At 49.1% G+C, this 16,783-nt stretch overlaps 1 protein-coding gene across 4 annotated transcripts in view; it reads left to right on the top strand.

Annotated features, from left to right (window-relative positions):
• The first annotated feature begins 7,863 nt into the window (after nucleotides 1-7,863).
• Nucleotides 7,864-16,783, top strand: part of NLRP12 (NLR family pyrin domain containing 12) — a 29,284-nt gene continuing 20,364 nt past the window's right edge. Inside the window, exon 1 of one of the 4 annotated variants that reach the window (XM_017871784.1) lies at nucleotides 7,864-8,511. In XM_017871784.1, coding sequence (XP_017727273.1) covers nucleotides 8,223-8,511 — 289 coding nt within the window. In that variant the 5' untranslated portion in view covers nucleotides 7,864-8,222. The remainder of the gene's footprint in view (nucleotides 8,512-16,783) is intronic. The other 3 variants (XM_017871782.1, XM_017871783.1, XM_017871785.1) reach the window with 3 other exon arrangements.

Below are 16,783 nucleotides of genomic sequence, written 5' to 3'. Positions count from 1 at the left end.
TTTTTGAGATGGAGTGTTGCTCTGTCATCCAGGCTGGAGTGCAGTGGCGTGATCTCGGCTCACTACAACCTCTGCCTCCCAGGTTAAAGGGATTCTCCTGCCTCAGCCCTCCGAGTAGCTGGGATTACAGGCATGCACCACCAAGCCCAGCTAATTTTTATATTTTTAGTAGGGACGGGGTTTCACCATGTTGGCCAGGCTGGTCTCGAACTCCTGACCTCAGGGGATCGGCCCACCTTGACCTCTCAAAGTGCTGGGATTACAGGCGTGAGCCACCGTGCCCAGCCTTAATTAATTTTTTTTTTTGAGACAGAGTTTTGCTCTTGTTGCCCAGGCTGGAGTGCAATGGTGCGATCTCGGCTCACCGCAACCTTTGCCTCCCGGGTTCAAGTGATTCTCCTGCCTCAGCCTCCTGAGTAGCTGGGACTACAGGCATGTGCCACCACATCCAGCTAATTTTTTTGTATTTTCAGTAGAGATGGGGCTTTACCATATTGGCCAGGGTGGTCTTGAACTCCTGACCTTGTGATCCACCTGCCTTGGCCTCCCAAAGTAACCTCATGGTTACAGGCGTGAGCCACCGCACCCGGCCCTATTTTATTTTTGTAATTGTAATTGTAATTTTATTTTATTCTTAGACAGATGCCTGTATGTGACAGAATAGGGGTGACAGCTGTGATTACAGTGTGACCCAAGTCTAGTGTCTGCCCCTGTACCTTGTGGCTGTGTGACCTTGGCCAAGTGAACAAGGGCAAATTTGCCCTTTTTGTTTTGGGGTGGTTTTTTGTTTTGTTTTGTTTAGGCACTCTCTCACTCTGTTGCCAAGGCTGAAGTGCAGAAGTGCAGCTCACTGCATCCTTGACTTACTGGGCTCAGGTGATCCTCCCACCTCAGCCTCACAAGTAGCTGGGACTACAGGCAGGCGCCACCATGCTCAACTAATTTTGTATTTTTTGTAGAGACGGGGTTTTGCCATGTGGTCCAGGCTAGTCTCAAACTCCTGGGCTCAAGCAATCCTCCCGGCTCATCCTCCCAAAATGGATTACAGGTTTGAGACACCGTGCCCGGCCTGCCCTTTTTTTGCCCAGGCTGGAGTACAATGGTACGATCTCGGCTCACTGCAACCTCCGTTTCCTGAGTTCAAGCAATTTTCCTGCCTCAGCCTCCATAGTAGCTGGGATTACAGGCATGGGCCACCACACCCAGCTAATTTTGTATTTTTAGTAGAGATGGGGTTTCTCCATGTTGGTCAGGCTGAGCTCGAACTCCCGACCTCAGGTGATCCACCTGCCTCAGTCTCCCAAAGTGCTGGGATTACAGGTGTGAGCTGCCGCGTCCAGCCTGCCCTCTCTTTTTGAACTGGAACGTCCATCTTCTCTTGTCCTAGGACATCGGAGCTCCTGGTTCCCATGCCTTTGGTCCTGGAGTGAATTCCACACCAGTTTTCCTGGTTCTACAGCTGGTCGATGGCAGATGGTGCAACTCCTAGGGCTCAGGAAGCCTGTGAACCTGTCCCCATAATAAATCCCTTTCTCTCTAATGCTGTGTGTGTGGATGTCTCCCTTCCATTTATTCTGTTTCTCTGAGGAAACTTAGCAAATATAGAGGGAGATCATTGGTCTGAAAAGGAAGGAACATAATACATTTTCTTTAAGTGCCACCTACTTCTCCCTGATGCTAAGTTTTAGTATCATCCGGCCGGGCGAGATGGCTCACACCTGTAATTTCAGCAGTTTGGGAGGCCAAGGGGTGTGGATCACTTGAGGTCAGGAGTTCGAGACCAGCCTGGACAACATGGTGAAACCTCATCTCTACTAAAAACACAAAAATTAGCCGGGCATGGTGGTAGGTGCCTGCAATCCCAGCTACTGGGGAGGCTGAGATACGAGAATCACTTGTACCTGGGAGGTGGAGGTTGCAGTGAGCCAAGATGGCACCACTGCACTCCAGCCTGGGCAACAAAGTGGGATTCCATCTCAAAAAAAAAAAAAGGTTTTAGTATCATCAACTGTGGCTGAATCTTTCCAATTGGTCCGGACAAGGATAGTGGAGCCTGTGGCGGGGCTGGAACCTGTGCAACTGTTCCTAAAACCCATGGGGAAGGTCACAGCCAGGATGAATTTCCTGCCAAGGTCTGCGGTAAAAGTGAGGACATGGCTCACAGGAAGTTTCACAACCTCTACACTCAGGCGTTGATGAAAGTGACTGTGGCCGGGCGCAGTGCCTCACGCCTGTAATCCCAGCACTTTGGGAGGCCAAGGCGGGCGGATCACGAGGTCAGGAGATGGAGACCATCCTGGCTAACATGGTGAAACCCCGTCTCTACTAAAAATACAAAAATTAGCTGGATGTGGGTGGCGGGTGCCTGTAGTCCCAGCTACTTGGGAAGCTGAGGCAGGAGAATCTCTTGAACCCGGGAGGTGGAGGTTGCAGTGAGCTGAGATCACATCACTGTACTGCAGCCTGGCAACAGAGTGAGACTCCGTCTCATTAAAAAATAATAATAAAATTAAAAAAAAAAAATAGAAAGACAGCATCCTAGTAGCCCCTGGGCAGCTTTTGAGTGCTATGTGACCGTCTGCAGGTGACTTTGCTACTTTGCTACTTTGGACCTCAATCTATCCCTCTTTCAAATTGGAGGGTTGGCCTCATCATACAAGCTGATGAGGGCTTTAGCTGCTTGAAGTTTGGAGCCAGACCTGGATTTCAGAGTCATCTCCATCATTTTCCAGCCCTGCTGTGTAGGCCACACAGTCAGAACTTCCCTCTCAGTCTCAGTTTCCCCATTCGTACGTGGAGAATGATGGCTTCCATTTTCTAGCCGGTTGGCGGTGAGCTAGTGATGCTGGTGGTGGTGATGGGAACGGTAGGTAGCACTTGGTGTCCCCTCTACGTGACAACAAAGAGGAACAGAAACCTCAGATGTGGCCTCCCACGGGACAGTCATTCAATGTCAGTTAGAGACAGCGTTTTGTCACATTGCCTGTAAAAGCAAATCCAAGCCAGGCACGGTAGCTCACGCCTGTAATCCCAGCACTTTGGCAGGCTGAGGCAGGTGGATCACCTGAGGTCAGGAGTTTGAGACCAGCCTGATCAACATGGTGAAACCCCATCTCTACTAAAAATACAAAAATTAGCTGGGCGTGGTGGCGAGCGCCTGTAATCCCAGCTACTCAGAGGCTGAGGCACGAGAATTGCTTGAACCCGAGAGGCGGAGGTTGCAGTGAGCCAAGATGGCACCCTTGCACTCCAGCCTGGGCAACAAGAGTGAAACTCCGTCTCAAAACAAAAACAAACCAGCAAATCCATGTTTGCAACACGTTAGCGAGTAGCATAGATTTTACTGATGATGGGTTTGGTTGGGGTAGAAGACAGTTTTCATCATACACCATCTAGTAAAGCAATTTAAATTCCTATTAGTCATCTCCGTAAACCCACCTAAATGTTCTTCCCAGGCACCTGACACCTCTTATTTCCTTTCCTTCTGCCTTTCCCCACGTGGCTTCTAAAATGCCTTTTTATCCTGAATGATTTAGTTATACCTGCAAACAAGCAAACACCATACTGCAAAATTTCTCCAGTTAACAGGTTTCATACTCAAGTGACTTTTCAAAGTATTCCCTCAAAGGAAACAGGTCTCTTCCGGAACGGCAAAAGGGAAATTCTGCTGACAGAAAAACAAGCATTTCTCTGTGCCTTTACAGTACTGACACAGAGAAATGTTTCTCAGCAGAATCACTTGGGGAGCTTTATATTATAAAAACATGTATTTAGTCAGGCGTGGTGGTTCACACTTGTAATCCCAGCACTTTGGGAGGCTGAGGTGGGAGGATCGGTTGAGCTCAGGTGTTCCAGACCAGCTTGGGCAACATAATGAGATGTCATCTCTATTCAAAAAACTAATAAAAGAAAAAAAGAAAAAAGAAACATGTTTGATGGCCCCTGTCCTACCAAGATTCTGATTCAGGAAGTCTAGGGAGGGCCAATCTCATATACATATTGTATTTATATATTTATAAATCTTATTATATAAAATATTTCATCTATATGTAATTTTTTTTTTTTTTGAGACGGAGTCTCACTCTGTGGCCCAGGCTGGAGTGCAGTGGTGCGATCTCGGCTCTCTGCAAGCTCCGCCTCCCAGGTTCAGGAGATTCTCCTGCCACAGCCTCCTGAGTAGCTGGGATTACAGGCACTCACCACCATACCTGGCTGACTTTTGTATTTTTATTTATTTTATTTTTAAGTTTTTGTTGTTGTTGAGACAGAGTCTCACTCAGTCACCCAGGCTGGAGTGCAGTGGCATGATCTCGGCTCACTGCAACCTCCACCTCCCAGGTTCAAGCAATTCTCACGCCTCGGCCTCCTGAGTAGCTGGAATTACAGGTGCGCGACACCCGGCTAATTTTTGTGTTTTTAGTAGAGACAGGGTTTCGCCATGTTGGCCCGGCTCATCTCAAACTCCCGACCTCAAGTGATCTGCCCGCCTCAGCCTCCCAAAGTGCGGGGACTACAGGCATGAGCCACCGCGCCCGGCCTCCTATTTATAACTTTTATAAATGTCCCTGATGATAACAATCTCCTTTCTAGTTGAAAACCAACAGGGCGACTCAGCACCGGGTGACTCAGCACCTGCTTTCAATAGGTTTATCCTTGTGATGCTAGGCAGGTGAGGCCCCAAATCAGGGCTTAGCCCGGGACAGTTCTTGGCTTCACCCAGGAAATAATTCAAGGGATTGGCAAGCAGGTGGTGGTGACAACTTCTATTGATTGATTGATTGATTGATTGATTTAAGATGGCGTCTCTCTCTGTCACCCAGGCTGGAATTCAGTGGCGCGATCTCAGCTCACTGCAACCTCCACCTCCCGGGTTCAAGCGATTCTTCTGCCTCAGCCTCCCGAGTAGCTGGTATTACAGGTGCCCACCACCGTGTCCAGGTTATTTTTGTATTTTTAGTAGAGACAGGGTGGGGGGTCTCACCATGTTCGCCAGGCTGGTCTGGAACTCCTGACCTCAAATGATCCACCTGCCTCAGCCTCCCAAAGTGCTGGGATTTCAGGCATGAGCCACTGCGCCTAGCAAAAAATTTTTTAAAAAAAGGAAAATTGGGCTGGGTGCGGTGTCTCATGCCTGTAATCCCAGCGCTTTGGGAGGCCAAGGTGGGAGGATTGCTTGAGCTCAGGAGTTCAAGGCCATGCTGGGCAACATGGTGAAATCCCATCTACTAAAAAAAAAAAAAAAAAGGAAAATTGCATTCCTTGTCTTCAGATTCATTCTTGTGTTTCCAGAAATGGCACTGAGCCCAGAAGCAGCTATAGAAGTTGCCAATTCTCCTCTTTCCCCATGAGAAAGGACTATCTTAAAAGTGGAAGCATGAAGTAGACAGATGTGGATTCAGCTTCTCCCAACCCTCGCTTCCGAATTCCTAGAAATCAGTTTTTCCACCCCCTGCAGCAGTGGCGTGGCAGGAACCTGGGTCGTGAGCCACTTGAGGAAGCTCAGATCAGATCTGCAGGGAATTCAGGTGAGCTACACCTTTCTCCTCCCCTCTAATGATCACTGCCATCCCCTCACTCCCAGGATGCACCCACCACCCGCCCTCACTCAGGCATGATGGCTTCAGTTTCTCGCTCTCCCAGTCCAGGCCTCCTCCGTTTGGTCTGCCTTCACAGGGGCCGTGAGGAATCTTCCTTAACCCAGATCTGACTCCATCCCTCCCCTGCTCAAAACCGCTCCATGCCATGCAACAGAACATTAGTCCTGGAAAGGACTTGGTGTGGGAGAGTGTCTCATAAAAAGCTGTGAAGGTTTCTGTTGTTGTTGTTGTTGTTGTTTTGTTTTGTTTTGTTTTGAGACGGAGTCTTACTCTGTTGCCCAGGCTGGAGTGCAGTGGTGCAATCTTGGCTCACTGCAACCTCTGCTTCCTGAGTTCAAGTGATTCTCCTGCCCCAGCCTCCTGAGTAGCTGGGACTACGGGCACCCGCCACCAAACCCAGCTAATTTTTTTTTTTCTTTTTTTTTGAGATGGAGTCTCGCTCTGTTGCCCAGGCTGGAGTGCAATGGCGCAATCTTGGCTCACTGCAACCTCTACTTCCCGGTTCAAGCAATTCTCCTGCCTCAGCCTCCCAAGTAGCTGGGATTACAGATGACTGCCACCAAGCCTGGCTAATTTTTTATTTTTACAAAATTTAGACATGGTGTTTCATCATATTGGCTAGGCTGGTCTCGAACTCCTGACTTCAGGTGATCTGCCCACCTCGGTCTCCCAAAGTGCTGGGATTACAGGCGTGAGCCACTGGGCCTGGCTATGAAGGCTTTTGTGTATATGTGTGTGTGTGTGTGTGTGTGTGTGTGTGTGTGTGTGTGTGTCTGAGAGGTCTGAATTGATCAGAAGCATGAAACAGAGTTGGCATGATGCAGGAGACAGAGGGAATCATAAACTTGCTCTTCCATCAGAATTCATAAATTCTGCTAACATATATTTTGTAGAGATGGGGCCTCACTATGTTGGCCAGGCTGGTCTGAAACTCCTGGCCTCAGGCGATCTACCTGCCTTGGCCTCCCCAAGTGCTGGGATTACATGCGTGAGCCATTGCCCCCAGTCACATCTCCCTCTTACACTAACCCTCCTGTCTTCCTCTTATAAAGACTCTTGTGGCCAGGCTCGGTGGCTCACGCCTATAATCCCAGCACTTTGGGAGGCTGAGGCAGGTGGATCACGAGGTCAGGAGATCAAGACCATCCTGGCTAACATGGTGAAACCCCGTCTCTACTAAAAATTAAAAAAAAAAAAAATTAGCCAGGCATGGTGGCGGGTACCTGTAGTCCCAGCTACTAGGGAGGCTGAGGCAGGAGAATGGCATGAACCCGGGAGGCGGAGCTTGCAGTGAGCCGAGATCTTGCCACTGCACTCCAGCCTGGGCGACAGAGCGAGACTCCGTCTTAAAATAAAAAAGACTCTTGTGATTCCATGGGTCCTGCCCAGATAACCCAGGATAACGTCCCCATCTGAAGTGCCCTCATTTGGTCACATCTGCTAAGTCCTTTTTTGCTATGTAGGGTGAAATGTCACAGGTTCTGGGCATTAGGACATGACTATCTCTGGGGACCATTATCCTGCCTACCACAGAGTCCCTCTCATGCCACTGTTGTGACTGAGAGAAAAGAAAAAATAGCGGACCTATGTGAGGTCCTTAGTACCTCTCCCTGAGGCTGGGCTTGGTGGCTCACACCTGTAATCCCAGCACTTTGGAAGGCTGAGGTGGGCAGATGTTTGAGCTCAGGAGTTCGAGACCAGCCTGGGCAACATAATGAGACCTCATCTGTACCAAAACTCTAAAAACTTAGCTGGGCATGGTGGCGCACGTCTGTGGTCCCAGCTACTTGTGAGGCTGAGGTGGGAGAATCGCTGGAACCCAGGAGGTTGCAGTGAGCTGAGATCACGCCAGTGAACTCCTGCCTGGGTGACAGAGTGAGACTCTGTCTCAAAGGAAAAAAAAAAAAAGCCAGGCATGGTGGCTCACACCTGTAATCCCAGCACTTTGGGAGGCCGAGGCGGGTGGATCACCTGAGGTCAGGAGTTCCAGACCAGCCTGGCCAACATAGTGAAACCCTGTCTTTACTAAAACCACAAAAATTAGCCGGGTGTGGTGTCGGGTGTCTGAAATCCGCTACTCGGGAGGCTGAGGTGGGAGAATCGCTTGAACCTGGGAGGTGGAGGTTACAGTGAGCCAAGATTGCATCACTCTGGGCCACAGAGCGAGACTCTGTCTCAAAAAACAAAAGTTCTCCCTGGAAGAGGCGCAGTCACGGCTTTGATAATACCCTCTACCACGCACACTAGTGAAACGAGGAAAACAAGAGGAAGGTGGAAAGACAGCGACTGCTTTGTTAGGAGAGCCGGGAAGAGACAGCAGAAGTGAAGCTCTTTTTCATCAGCCAAGTGGCTCCTAGGATTTCTTAATCTCCCCCTGACTTCCTGTTCTCCACCCAGAACACCCATTGGTGAGTGGGGCAGGGCAGGAGGGAGCTGAAGAGTGAGAAAGCCATTATTTCAGCAAAAGGTCTTTCCTCCCTCTCTCAGTCCTCGAACCGCTGGCTCAGCCTCTCCGCCCACCACCTGTGAACAATGCAATGGAAGGTGTGCTGCGGTCACCCCGTGTCCCGTGCATAGGAACGTCTCAGCCTCCAGGTCCCCTCCTTCCGGGCTCACAGCACCCCCATGCTACGAACCGCAGGCAGGGACGGCCTCTGTCGCCTGTCCGCCTACTTGGAAGAACTCGAGGCTGTGGAGCTGAAGAAGTTCAAGTTATACCTGGGGACCGCGACAGAGTTGGGAGAAGACAAGGTCCCCTGGGGACGCATGGAGATGGCCGGTCCCCTGGAAATGGCCCAGCTGCTCATCACCCACTTCGGGACAGAGGAGGCTTGGAGGTTGGCTCTCAGCACCTTTGAACGGATGAACAGGAAGGACCTGTGGGAGAGAGGACAGAGAGAGGACCTGGTGAGGGGTAAGGAGGTGGCGGGACAGGCAAGGCTAGAACCCCAGCGGGGTGTGGTGACTCTTGCCTGTAATCTCAGCACTTTGGGAGGCTGAAGAGGGCAGATCACTTGAGGTGAGGAGTTCAAGACCAGCCTAGACAACATAGTGAAGCTCTGTCTCTACCAAAAATCAAAAAAATTAGCCAGGTGTGGTGGTGCATGTCTGTGATCCCAGCTTCTCAGGAGGCTGAGGTGGGAGGATCACTTGAGACCAGAAGGTAGAGGCTGCAGTGAGCTATGATCCTGCCACTGCACCCCAGCCTGGCTGACAAAGTAAGACCTTGCCTCAAATATTTAAAATATATATATATATATAAAATCCCTGAGTCTGGGAGATCTGGTATATATATATATGTGTGTGTGTGTGTGTGTGTGTGTGATATGTGTGTGTGTGGGTACTATATGAGTTATACTAGTATATACTATATTATTTTTTTTTTTTTTTTTTAAGAGATGACGGTGGCAGGTGCAGTGGCTCACACCCTCATAATATAATCCAGCACTTTGGAGCCAAGGCGGGTGGAGTCATCTGAAGTCAGGCAATTCGAGATCAGTCTGGCCAGCATAGTGAAACGTGCTCTCTACTAAAGCAATACAAAAATTGCGCCAGCGTGTCGGTCGCACACGCCTATAGTCCCAGCTACTTGGGGAGGCCTGCCCGGACAGGAAAATCGCTTGAACTGAGAGGTGGAAGCTTGCAGTGAGCTGAAATTGCCCAGCGCACGTATACTCCAGGTCTGCGGGTACAACAGAGTTGAACGCCAGTCTCAAAAAAAAAAATTTAAAAAGAGATAAGGTATCCTTTCTTTTTGAGGACGGCGAGTCTCACTCTGTTGCCCGAGGCTGAGTACAGCTTGGCACAATCTCCCTCACTGCAACCTCCGCCTCCTGGGTTCAAGCAATTTTCTGCCTCCGCCTTCCTAAAGTAGCTGCGGGATTACAGGCACCGCGCCACCATGCCTTTGGCTAATTTTGTTTTATAGTTGTTGTGAGATGTGGTTGGTCACATCTTGGCCAGGCTGGTCGTGACACCTTGACCTTGTGCATCCACCGCCGCTCAGCTCCAAGTGCTGGATTTACAGGCGTGAGCCACTGTGCAGCCAAGATGAGCGCTATCTTATGGTTGCCGGCTGCGTCTTGAACTCTGGGGCTCAGGCGAGCTCCCACGCCTTAGCCTGCCCAAATCGGCCCGCTGGGGATTAGCACGGCATGAATGACCGCACTGCCTGCCACAATTCCCTTTTCTTTCGATACTAATCCCTGACGCCTGGGAATCTGGAATTCTAAGGCTTACCACACGCGGTATCTATTATCTACACAAAAAATTTCAACTTTGCCGGGTCTACAGTGGCTCACGCGCGTGTGAACCTCCAGCACTGTTGGGGCCGAGGCGGCGGGCTGGATTCACCAGGTCAGGGATAGAGACCCATCGCTTGGCGGCTACACGGTGAAACCCCATCTTCTACTGAAAAACGTTACAAAAAAAAAAGATTAGAGCCCGAGGGCATTGCGGGGTGGCGGGCGCCGGTAGTTCAGGCTACGTTGGCGAGGGCTGGCCCAGAGATGGTGCTGAAACAGGGGACAGAGCTTGCAGTGAAGCTGAGATCCGCCACTGCACTCCCAACTGGGCAACGAGCTTGCGGACTCTATCTCAAGAAAAAAAAAAAACAAATTTCAACTTTTATTTTAGATTCAAGCGCGTACATGTGCAGGTTTGGTTACATGGAGTGTAGTTGCGCGATGCTGAGATTCAAGGTAAGATTGACTCCTATCACCCAGGTACTTGAACCATATACCCACATCGTGAGTTTTCCCGGCGGTGCCACGAGTCCCCAGTTCTTCCATCTTTCTGAAACAATGAGGAACCCAGGTAGTTTATCTGTCCACTTATAAGTGAGAACATGCAGTCTTGGTTTTTCTATTCCTGGCATTAGTTTGCTTAGGACTAATGGACTCCAGCTGGGCCGTCCATGTTTACTGAAAGACACTGATTTTGTTCTTTTTTTATGACGCTGGTACGAATTCTACTTTCATCCCTGTGGTCTGTGTTATGCGGTGTTCTTGTCTGGAATTATTCCCATTTCTTTGCCTGGAAAGTATTACTTACTGAAACTTGAAGCCATTACCTTCTCTAAGAATTTACTCCTCTTCCCCCACCTTTCCTGATTCCTCGCTTCCCACTACTCTGCTCAGAAACCCACGTCTCTTCGCCTCCTTAGCACTCTTGGATTTCTTTTATTATAGTCTTCTATCTCCTATAAGAATAGATCACAATGGCCGGGGACGCGGTGGGCTCAAGCCTGTACATCCCAGCACTTTGGGAGATGAGGGTGGCCGGAATCACCTATATTCTCAGGAGTCGAGACCGAGCCTGGCCAACATGGCGAAAGCCCCATCTCTACTTAAAAATACAAAAAAAATCTTCCAGGGGGTGGTGGCGGGCACCAGTAATCCCAGCTAAGTCTAGAGCTGAGCAGGAGAATCACTTGAACCATGGAAGTGAAGGCGTGCAGTGAGCAAGCTCATGCCATCTGCACTCCAGCCTGGGTGACAGGATGTGAGAGCACATGTCTCAAAAACTAGCATATATATGATTGATTTATACTGGACACAAGCCTCAGAGCGTAATACTTGCAAAGTGCTATAACACGCAATTCAACAGCAGGGTATGTAGAAGTGCTCAACCATGTGGGCATTGCTGAAGGTGGCAGAGATGAGATGGAAAGCTGTGAATTGGTTTTTTAAAAAACATTTTTTATTTTTTAGAGATGGGGTCTTCCCATGTTGCCAGGCTAAGACTCAAACATCCTGGTGAAGTGAATCCCCTGCCTCAGCGCCTCTGTGAATAAGCTGAAACTACAGCGTGCACACTACAGAGCTCTGTTGGAGCTGTTTTTTTTTTTTTTTTTTTTTTTTTTTTTTTTTTTTTGCTTTATTTTGTTTTTGAGACAGAGTCTCACTCTGTTGCCCAGGCTGGATTGCAGTGGTGCAATCTTGACTCACTGCAAGCTCTGTATCCCGAGTTCCAGCGATTCTCCTGCCTCAGCCTCCTGAGTAGCTAGGATTACAGGCACGTGCCACCACACACGACTAATTTTTATATTTTTAGTAAAGACGGGGTTTTACCATGTTGGTCCAGTTGGTCTCAAACTCCTGACCTCAGGTGATCCGCCCACCTCGGCCTCCCAAAGCGCTGGAATTACAGGCATGAGCCACTGCACCCTGCTTGAGCTGTAGTTTTTAATGTCATTTCTCACCTGTTTACTGGGAAATGGATGCCCTGAAAGGCAGAAAGAGTCTTGACTCCCCTGTGTGATTCTCTGAGACTAAAGTGTCTGGCTAGGGCTAGGAACCGAGTAAACTTTGGTGAACATTTGCTGAATGAGTAAGCAAGTTCTGCCAATAACGGGCTATACACAGTCACTTCTGCAAAGCTCAGTGACTCATCATTAATGAGGTGTGACGGCAGTAGTGTGCTGGGAAACATCTCTGTAAAAAACAAAGTCTTTAATGACTCTGAAAAAACCAAATGCACTGTTTGTAACCTTCCGTCCTTCCTTCCTTTTTTTCCCTTCCGTTCCCTTCCCTCTTCCTTTCTTTTCTTTTTTCTTCTTTTCTCTCTTTCTCCTCTCTCTTCTCTTTTCTCTCTTTCTTTTTCTCTTTCTCTTTTCTCCATCACCCAAGAGACGGAGGTTGCGGTAAGCCAAGATCCCGCTACTGCACTCCAGCCTGGACAACAAGAGCAAAACTCCATCTTAATATACATACACATACACACATATATAATATATATGTATATTATATATATATTAGCCAGGTGTGGTGGCGCACGCCTGTAATCCCAGCTACTCAGGAGGCTGAGGCAGGAGAATCACTTGAACCCGGGAGGTGGAGGTTGCAGTGAGCTGAGATGGCACCACTGCACTCCAGCCTGGACAACAAGAGCGAGGCTCTATCTCAAAACAAAAGAAAAAACTATCAATGTACTTACTTGTCATTTTGTATAATTATATCTAAATGTAAGTGTTACATAGTTATTTTAAGAAATGGAAATAACGTACAAATATAGCATCAAAAGTAAAGTCCCACTTTTCTCCCTCTTCCGCCCGAATCTCTCCCAGCATTGACAATGCATAACCACTTGCCGAGCGTTCTTCTCCGGACTGCATCCGTTTAGTCTACTAAGAGGCAGCTCAGCGTTCCCAAGGAGACAGATATCTAGCTTTGCTCTTTCTGCCCGCGTGATGCTGGAGAATCTGTGCCCCTCCGGGCTTCCGTCTCCATCTGTAAAACAAGGGCATCAGACAAGATCGGCGGTTCGCATGTGAATGTGCATAAGAGTCTCCTGAGACCCTTGTGGCTAACGGGGAGTCCAAGACGCCCCAACCCTGGAGATTCTGATTCAGCAGGTCTCAGGCACCAGGAATCTGCATTTTCATGGGGGTGGTTCTCGCGGCATGCCTAGGAAACACTGAAGGAGAACATCCCTGAGGCCTTTCTCAGCTGCAATTTTCAAGAATTACCTTTTTTATTTTTAGGTATTTATTTTTTTGAAATGGAGTCTCACTCTGTCACCCAGGCTGGAGTGCAGTGGCACGATCTCAGCTCACTGCAACCTCCACCACCCGGGTTCAAGTGATTCACCTGCCTCAGCCTCCCGAGTACCTGGGACTATAGGCGCCCGCCATCACGCCCGGCTAGTCTTGTATTTATAGTAAAGACAGAGTTTCACCGTGTTAGCCAGGATGGTCTCAATCTCCTGACCTCACGATCCACCCACCTCAGCCTCCCAAAATGCTAGGATTACAGGCGTGAGCCACCACACCAGCCTGGATTACCTTTAAAAAAAAAAAAAACTATGGCCACACCTATAATCCCAGCACTTTGGGAGGCTGAGGCAGGCAGATGACTTGAGCCCAGAAGTTTGAGACCAGTCTGGGCAACATGGCAAAACCCCGTCTCTACAAAACTGGGCAGGCACAGTGGCACATGCCTGCACACTCAGCTACCTGGGAGGCTGAGATGGGAGGATCACTTTAAGCCCAGAAGGTAAAGGCTGCAGTGAGCCAAGATCATGCCACTCTACTCTAGCCTGAGCAACAGAGCAAGACCCTCTCTCTCAAAAAAAAAAAAAAAAAAAAAAAATTGCCAACCAGCTGCAGTGGCTCACGCCTGTAATCCCAGCACGTTGGAGGCTGAGGCAGGTGAATCACTCACTTGAGGCTAGGAATTCGACAACAGCCTGGCCAACATGGTGAAACCTTGTCTTGTCTCTACTAAAAATACAAAAATTACATGCCTGTAATCCCAGCTACTCCAGAGGCTGAGGCAGGAGAAACATTTGAACCCAGGAGGCAGAGGTTGCAGTGAGCCAAGATCACACCAGCCTGGGCGACACAGTGAGACTCTGTCTCGTAAATGAATAAATAAATAGTGCTAAAATACACAAAACATGAAATTTGCCCTCTTAACCTTTTTTTTTTTGAGACGGAATTTAATTCTTGTTGCCTAGGCTGGAGTGCAGTGGTGTGATCTCAGCTCACTGCAACCTCTGCCTCCTGCGTTCAAGCAATTATCCTGTCTCAGCCTCCCAAGTAGCTGGGATTATAGGTGTCTACCACCATGCCCAGCTAATTTTTGTATTTTTAGTAGAGATGGGGTTTCTCCATGTTGGTCAGACTGGTCTTGAACTCCTGACCTCAGTTAATCCATCCGCCTTGGCCTCCCAAAGTGCAGGGATTACAGGCGTGAGCCACCCCACCCAGCCTCCTCTTAACCGTTTTTTTTTTTCTTTTTCTTGAGATGGAATCTCGCTCTGTCACTAGGCTGGAGTGCAATGGCACGATCTCAGCTCACTACAACATCTGACCCCCTGGTTCAAGCGATTCTCCTGCCTCAGCCTCCTGAGTAGCTGGGATTACAGGCACACGCCACCACTTCTGGCTCATTTTTGTATATTTTTTTTCTGTTTTGTTTTGTTTTGTTTTGTTTTTTGAGACAGTCTCGCTCTGTCACCCAGGCTGGAGTGCAGTGACACGTTCTGGGCTCACTGCAAGCTCAGCCTCCCAGGTTCATGCCATTCTCCTGCCTGAACCTCCTGAGTAGCTGCGACTACAGGCGCCCGCCACCACCACGCCCAGCTAATTGTTTGTACTTTTAGTAGAGACGGGAATTTCACCGTGTTAGCTAGGATGGTCTAGATCTCCTGACCTCGTGATCCGCCCTCATCAGCCTCCCACAGTGCTGGGATTACAGGTGTGAGCCACCGCACCCAGCCTTCATTTTTGTATTTTTAATAGAGACAAGGTTTCACCACGTTGGTAAGGCTGGTCTTGAACTCCTGACATCAGGTGATCCACCTGCCTTGGCCTCCTAAAGTGCTGGGAATACAGGCGTGAGCCACTGCGCCAGGCCTCCTCTTACCCATTTTTAAGTGTGCTGCTGAGGACAGTACATTTACACTGATGTGCCTTCAATCTTCAGAACTCTGCATCTTGCAAAACAAAGTGGATACCCATTAAACAATTCCCTATTTTCCCCTTTCCTCTCAATGATAACCTTCTTTAATTAAAAATTTTTGAGTGGCCAGGTGCGTTGGCTCACGCTTGTAATCCCAGCACTTTGGGAGGCCAAGGTGGGCGGATCACCTGAGGTCAGGAGACCAGCCTGGCCAACATGGTAAAACCCCATCTCTACCAAAAATACAAAACTTAGCCGGGCATGGTGGCCCACGCCTGTAATCCCAGTTACTCGGGAGACTGAGGCAGGAGAATCGCTGGAACCTGGGAGGTGAAGACTGTAGTGAGCTGAGATCGCACCACTGCACTCCAGCCTCGGCGACAGAGTGAGACTCTGTCTCAAATAAATAAATAAAATAAAATAAAATAATAAATTTAAAAATAAAATAAAATAAAATATTGTGAGATGACTGAATATACCAGAGCCAGCAATGAACAGATGAAAGACAACAGTTTAGGCCAGGCACGGTGGCTCGCGCCTGTAATCCCAGCACTTTGGGAGACCAAGGCAGGTGGATCATGAGGTCAGGAGTTCAAGACCAGCCTGGCCAACATGGTGAAAAGCTGTCTCTACTAAAAAATACAAAAATTAGCTGGGTGCGGTGGCGGGCGCCTGTAATCCCAGCTACTCAGGAGGCTGAGGCAGGAGAATTGCTTGAACCCGGGAGGCGGAGTTTGCAGTGAGCTGAGACCACGCTGCTGCATTCCAGCCTGGGTGATAGAGCAAGACTCTGCCTCAAAAAAACAAAAAAGAAAGACAACAGTTTATTAGTCACACAGACTCACAGGGAAGGTGTCCCCGCATGCCAGGAGGGTCACACAGGGTATTGCACTTGGGAACATTATGAAGCGGCAGGGGCTGTGGGGGGCGGGCTGTGTAGTAACAAGAGGGTGGGGTGCCTCCTGGCTCCTTCAAGAGGATGTTCTTGGCTTTCATGAATCATTTCATGGGCTAGCAACCAGCAGGGAGGTGAAAACTTGTCAGAGTGAGGACCAGATGGGGTGCCGCTGGCTCAGCTGATGGGAGAACTCGCCAGGGGAAGTCGTTCTCATGGAGTAGGGAATATACCAGGTGAGAGCATAGGAACCCACCCTTAGGACTTTGAGGGCCTTCTGAGGACCAAAGATGCCAAGGAAGGACTCGACGTGTAGAATCTTATGATGTATCCAGACAAAGACCTTTTTGGGGCTGGGCATGATGGCCCATACCAGTATTTCCAACACTGTGAGAGGCCAAGGTTGAAGGATTGCTTGAGGCCAGGAGTTCCAGACCAGCCTGGGTAACATATTGAGACCTAATCTCTACCAAAAAGAAAAAAAAAAAAATTAAAATATTTTTAAGAGACAGAGTCGCCAGGCGCAGTGGCTCACACATAATCCCAGCACTTTGGGAGGCCGAGGTGGGTGGATCACGAGGTTAGGAGTTCGAGACCAGCCTGACCCACATGGTGAAACCCCGTCTCTACTAAAAATACAAAAAAATACAAAATAAATTATCCGGGCATGGTGACGCATGCCTGTAGTCCCAGCTGCTCAGGAGGCTGAGGCAGGAGAATCACTTGAACCCGGGAGGCAGAAGTTGCAGTGAGCCAAGATCGTGCCACTACACTCCAGCCTGGGTAACAGAGCTAGACTCTGTCTCGAAAAAAAAAAAGAGAATGGGCCGGACGCGGTGGCTCAAGCCTGTAATCCCAGCACTTTGGGAGGCCGAGACGGGCGGATC

Source organism: Rhinopithecus bieti, unplaced genomic scaffold, assembly GCF_001698545.2.
Source record: "Rhinopithecus bieti isolate Rb0 unplaced genomic scaffold, ASM169854v2 scaffold_6949, whole genome shotgun sequence".
Lineage (NCBI taxonomy): Eukaryota > Metazoa > Chordata > Mammalia > Primates > Cercopithecidae > Rhinopithecus > Rhinopithecus bieti.
The sequence above is the reverse complement of the archived record's forward strand: the minus strand, read 5'-3'. Positions and strand labels throughout refer to the sequence as shown.